Source organism: Halyomorpha halys, unplaced genomic scaffold (assembly GCF_000696795.3).
Source record: "Halyomorpha halys isolate HHAL.00 unplaced genomic scaffold, Hhal_1.1 Scaffold1382.1, whole genome shotgun sequence".
Classification (NCBI taxonomy): Eukaryota; Metazoa; Arthropoda; class Insecta; order Hemiptera; family Pentatomidae; genus Halyomorpha; species Halyomorpha halys.
This window is the reverse complement of record NW_027109974.1, coordinates 69,908-76,562: the sequence shown is the minus strand read 5'-3', so window position 1 is coordinate 76,562 and position 6,655 is coordinate 69,908. Positions and strand designations below refer to the sequence as shown.

General features: G+C 28.1%; 1 protein-coding gene across 6 annotated transcripts in view; it reads left to right on the top strand.

Moving 5' to 3' along the window:
- Positions 1 to 6,655, top strand: part of pnut (septin 7-like protein pnut) — an 89,434-nt gene that overhangs the window by 35,360 nt on the left and 47,419 nt on the right. For all 6 annotated transcript variants that reach the window (XM_067048117.1, XM_067048122.1, XM_067048120.1 and 3 more), the window contains 2 exons: positions 1,577 to 1,712; positions 3,165 to 3,319. In XM_067048117.1, coding sequence (XP_066904218.1) covers positions 1,577 to 1,712; positions 3,165 to 3,319 — 291 coding nt within the window. The remainder of the gene's footprint in view (positions 1 to 1,576; positions 1,713 to 3,164; positions 3,320 to 6,655) is intronic.

The following is a 6,655-nucleotide window of genomic DNA, read 5'->3' as shown; positions in this document are numbered from 1 at the left end:
TGATGATTGCTGCATAACACTTAGCACCTCTCCTCCACCTTGCTCCTGCAATTGCTGTACGGGTCATCTCGACTACCAACCCAACAGCATCTATCGTGGATCGCGCTTTACGAAATCCGAATTGAGCTCGCGAGAGGCCTTTAACTCCCTCCGTGAACTCTTGTAGTCTGAGGGACAGGATCTTCTCGAATGCCTTACCCATGGTATCCAATAAGCAAATTAGACGATAGGTTGACGGGTCCTCCAGTCTTCCCTTACTCTTTGGAATGAGTGTGTGTGTGTGTGTGTGTGCGTGTGTAGGTTTCTCTTGTCAAAACAAAAGTCTTGTGTTTATAAGACTTTATTTTGCAAAAATGCTTCCAATAAATTAATAAAACTAACCAATTTGAAACATGGGATTTTCCACATCATTTATTTAAACGTGGCAACAACATATTGCTGCTTTGCTAAAATAGCGGCACATCTCACAAAAGAAAAAGTTTGGATTTATTTTTTAATTGTATATATTTCAAAGATATTTCTGTATCCTGAGGTTTCTTTCTCTACTAGTGTCCTACAGACTATACTAAAGCTTGTAGGATTGTCACAAAGTAACCACTGTCTATGGTACAATCTATGGAATATGTCAAACCATAATAAAAAAAAAAAATTTTTTAGTCGGTTGTACCACTTTCAAGCAAAACAGCAATATATACAATAAACTTTGATTTATTGAATATGGTTTCTCAACAAGGAGGTATTTTAGGAAAATTCATATTATAGGTATTACACCCATGTCATATATGTTTGGGGAATAGGTAGTTTATTGGGTAAGGTGCTATCCTACTAACTATAAAAGCTGGGTTCAAATCCAGTGGTGGCAGCTAATTATTTTTCTGTTACTTTAACCAATAGTCTACCCTATGGGTTAGGGATTCCTCCGGGGTCCACCCAGCCTCTAAAAAGTGGATACCCTTAATTGGGGGAAAAATCTGGCCGTTGACTGTTATCATAAGGACATCACCTCCATGTACAACCGTTATAAATAATACAGTACATCCTTACAAAGTGCTTAACTCCTGACCCTTCATAGGTTATTGTGGTACAAGTTTTTATTTTTTCATATGCATGTTTTTCATGTAAAACTTTTTATTTATATTGCAATATAATGCTATATTTTAAATATTTTATAGTTGTACAAAATTATGTCAGGCTACCCATTTTTTGGACAGTGTATTTAAGATATTTAAATCTGTGTGTCCCTTTTTGGTGAATATATCCAATAATATTTTAAAAAAAAGAAAATTAATTACTAGGAATAATGGCTGAAACATCAAAATCAAGAAATATATGCAGTCGTTCTACATTTTTCATTGAACTTGGAAACCTTAAGCCTTGAGTTACAGAAAAATTATGATTTATGTATTAATCAATAGATTTTATTTATCTTATCGTCATGATTGTTTTTTAGGTTCCTTAATTTTGGTAAAACTTCTTTTACCTTTTTTTTTTTTTTCTTTACTTTTATAATAAATATTATAATTATTAAAAATATTATTAAATTTTATATATTATTGTTTTGTTTTTCCCCTCAAAGGAATCCTCTTGCTCAAATGGAAGAGGAAAAGAGGGAACATGATATTAAAATGAAAAAAATGGAAACCGAAATGGAGCAAGTGTTTGAAATGAAAGTGAAGGAAAAAAAACAAAAACTCAAAGATTCTGAAGCAGATGTAAGCCATTTATTTATTTTATATTACATTTGATTGGTCTATTATATTTTTAATAATCATTTAGTCTGTTGATTTTTTTTATTATAATGATACTAATTTTAGTTGCCATATCTTTGAGATTTTAATTTATACTATTTCAATATCTAACTAGTTAGTCTCAAATCAAATATTATGACTGACCCATTACTATTATTTGCATGGTATAACAGTTAGTATATTAATATTAATTATAATTACTTTGTACATATTCAAAATATCGAAAAACTGTTTTTAAACTTTTTATAAGATTATTTTAACATTTTGTAATGAAATATTATTTCGATGAAAAAATATCGAAATATCGTTTCTAATCTTCGATAACTATATTAATAACAATGTAAAATATCGAAAGGAACATGAAATTATAAAATTAAAATATCGATATACGTTTTTTTAGCTTTTTATAAAATTTTCTTAATCTTATTATACTAAATATCGACAATTATATAAAAAATATATCGAAATATTGAATATTGTATCAATTAGAATATTGTTGGTAATTATCGATATCGATATAAATAACATTATCAAAGATCAAATGGATGTTAAAGTATTGAAACAATATATCGATTCCTTTGATAATACAATATCGAAATACTTTTACTAACGTTAGAAATAAATAATTATAAAAATGTCAAATATCGAAATGAATATGATGAATAATCAATATTAAATATCGAAATACTATTTATTATTAAGCTTGAATATTTTCTTTAACAAAATATCGATATTTGGATTAAATAACATCGGAATATCTTTGCCATATTATGTTTTGGTACGAATATTTCCTCCTGAATATATGATTATAGATATATTACATTGGAGTGTATATTATCAATATTTCTTTTATCTTTTTATCTGTATATACTTTTAAGGTGCGACCTTTTTTTTTTTTTCTTTTTTTTTTTTTAGAAACCGATATTTCAATATTATCGAAGGAGAATAACTATATTCCGATATTATCGGTTACTCGATATCGATATCAAAATATCGGATATCGGAGACAAAATATCGATATTTTGATAATATCGATATCGATACCCCATCCCTAGTTTGAACCTTCTATGTTTCAAAGTTGTGGCATTCCTTACTTTTTCTCCATTATCAATCTTATATTATTTAATATAAATTACTTCTTATTGAAATTCAAATTTTAAGTCAATTTGCTTGCATGTTTATGCTGTAATTTAAAAGTAATCACTCCTATGAATCATAACTTGAAGAAAAAAAATTATCTTCACTATTTAAGTTTAACTTTAAATAGTTAAACTATATGACCCCAATGCAGTAAAATTTACTTGTGTCCTTTAAAAAGTAAACATTTTCTTTCATTTATTTGTTATTTGTACACAGAAAGAAGCAATAAAAAATATAAGAACTTTTAATTATAATATTGTATTGTACATTTTATAGTTGCAACGTCGACATGAACAAATGAAAAAAAGTTTAGAATTACAAATAAAAGAGCTTGAAGAAAAAAGGAAAGCTTTAGAAGCAGAAAAAACAGCCTGGGAACAAACAAATGGTATTACTATTGAAGAATTACGAAGGAGGAGTCTGGAAAGAGAGTAAGTTAATAAATTAATTGAAACTTTAAGGGTTAAGTTGTTAATAATTTATGTTGTTCACTGTAGAAGCCTCCACTTTAACTTATTATTTTTTTGCACGGTTGATTATCACAAGTTACTGTAACTTTAATTATTTTCTTATGAACTTTTCTCATTTCAAAGTATATAAAAGGATTTTAGATGGTTTACCTTTCTTTTGCTAATTTTATGTTTTCATTAATTAATTTTTTTTAAACATTTAAATGTGAAAATTTCATTTAAAAATTTTTTTTTTCAATTTGTTAATCAATTTAATATCTGATTTTTTAAATATACTTTCATTTTTCGCTTTTTGTTTTTGTTAATCAATTTCATTTGTTAATCAATTTAATATCTGATTTTTTTAATATACTTTCATTTTTTGCTTTTAATCTTTAGAAATGTTAATCAAGATATACCTATATAATTAATTATTCATATTTTCCATTAAGTACTTTAACGGTACGAGGAGAAGATGGTTGGTGGTGCGGTCAAAGAGAAACACAAATAAGTTGGTTTAACCTATTTTATTGTGCCAACATTTCGGCTAGAGTTTCTAGCCTTCTTCAGGGCTAAGAACAGAACAAGATAACAACCACAGTAAGTATAGAAAATAAAAAATTAAGTATAAACAGAATAACATAAAATGGATAATTTTACAAAATAGAATTAATAAAATGAAGTGATGAGAGAAGTGGGAAATAAAATGTATACATAGGTAATTGAAAAAGTGGGTAAAATAACATAATAAAGGAAATGAAATAAAAATGAAGTTAAATGAATGAAATTATGAAGTTAAATGAAAATGAAGTTATATAATGCAAAGAAGTATGAACATATTAGTTATTAATAATTTAAAAATTGAAATATGGAAAGAAAAAGAAAATTGAGAGGAAGAAAATATATGTAACAATAATAATTGATAAAGAGGCAAAATATAAGTAAAGTATACCATAAGAAATGAATAGAAAAAAATAAATAAATAAAATAAAAAAATAATTTTTGAAAACACCAATAATAATATAGTGAATAAAACTTATAACGTGGGTAAGAAAAATGTATAGAAGTGGAGAAAAGAAGTGGTGGTAAAATAAAGAAAGGGGAAAGAATAAAAAAAAAAGAATAAAACGAACCTGGTAGCTTGAAAATCAAACGCCTAATGGATATTGCGCCAATGACGGCCAAACTCTGAATTAAAAAAGCCGTTACAAGAATAACTAAGTGTTTTTTAAGAGGAAACGTTACGAGAGGGTAAAAATAAAAAATAAAAAGTATAAATATTTAGAGGAAGAAAGCGTGTGAGAGGGTGACGACAAATGGTTATTGGAAAAGTTAAAAATATATACAAATGAACGAATTACCGAATAACGAAGTACCGGAAGATGACAGTGTTATGGGTATTTAACAACAGTTAAAAAGAGGAAACGTATATATATGGTTATACGTGTGTATATATGGTTATATATATGACAAATGTGTAAGAAAAAGTTTAAAAGTGAAATAATCTGTTAAAAAGTGGGCGGAAAAAATAAAATGAATATAAAAAAAAATAAAAAATAATTAAAAATGAAAATAAAATAAAAATTTGAAAATTACTTTATTAATAAACTAACTATTTGTGAATATGTTAATGATAAGTTGTTCTTGTCGGTTTTTAAATTAACGGAAGAAGGTTCTAATTGGATATAGAGGCTTTCAGAGATGAGCCTTTTGTCATGGTTATGAACTGTAGCAAGTATAGACGTTTTGTCGAAATCGAAGGAATGATTTAAAGAGAGAGAATGTTCTGAAAGTTTAGAGGCAGAATGATTATGTGAGGAAATAGAATATTTGTGTTGTTTGATCTGGTCTTTTAAGAGATTACCTTCCAGGGTCAGTTCTTTAACCAAATTTCAGGGCTGGCCATGGGAAATCCTCTAGCTCCCGATCTTTCCAACATTGTTCTTAATGATTTGCTCGATTCTGTTATCCCACTTTTTCCAGTTGACATTATTCTTACTAAAAAATATGTAGATGATCTCCTCCTAGTCTTAAATCCTGATAAAATCCCTGATATCTTAACCGCCTTTAATTCTTACCATCCACGCCTTAATTTTCTGTTGAAATTGAAAATAATAACTCCCTTCCGTTCCTTGACCTCCTCATCATAAGAAACCTAGACAACACCATATTCGATATAAGATTTCTGTACGTCGGGTAGTTGATTTGTTGGGAATGTAAAAGGTCCCTGAGGTGCTGGTTGAATTTGGTTTGTAGTGAGGGAGTGGAGTCACGGGGTGTGGGTGCATATGTAGATCGGTGAGATAAAAGTAAAGCCATTTTTTCATTGTAGTCTGGATGATCCATGATGACTGTCATGTTGCCTTTGTCTGCTCTAGTGATAATGGTGTCGTGATGAGATTTTAAAAATGAACGGGTAAAAGAAATGTCTTAAAAAAATTGAGGAGAAAAATTACAAGTATCGGAATGAGGATGTAGGAGATGATTGGAAATAATGTTGCAAACAGAAGTACGGGATAACTCTTCTTGTCATTAGAATGGCGAATAAGGGGGTCATTATGAATATATTCTAGATCGGTTATAAGTTCTGGGATGGTCTTTAATGAAGAGTTGGGGCTAGAAAAATTTGGACCTACTTATCATTAACATATTCACAAATAGTTAGTTTATTAATAAAGTAATTTTCAAATTTTTATTTTATTTTCATTTTTAATTATTTTTTATTTTTTTTTGTATTCATTTTATTTTTTCCGCCCACTTTTTAACATATTATTTCACTTTTAAACTTTTTCTTACACATTTGTCGTCACCCTCTTATATACGTTTCCTCTTTTTAACTGTTGTTAAATACCCATAACACTGTCATCTTCCGGTACTTCGTTATTCGGTAATTCGTTCATTTGTATATATTTTTAACTTTTCCAATAACCATTTGTCGTCACCCTCTCACACGCTTTCTTCCTCTAAATATTTATACTTTTTATTTTTTATTTTTACCCTCTCGTAACGTTTCCTCTTAAAAAACACTTAGTTATTCTTGTAACGGCTTTTTTAATTCAGAGTTTGGCCGTCATTGGCGCAATATCCATTAGGCGTTTGATTTTTAAGCTACCAGGTTCGTTTTATTCTTTTTTTTTTATTCTTTCCCCTTTCTTTATTTTACCACCACTTCTTTTCTCCACTTCTATACATTTTTCTTACCCACGTTATAAGTTTTATTCACTATATTATTATTGGTGTTTTCAAAAATTATTTTTTTATTTTATTTATTTATTTTTTTCTATTCATTTCTTATGGTATACTTTACTTATATTTTGC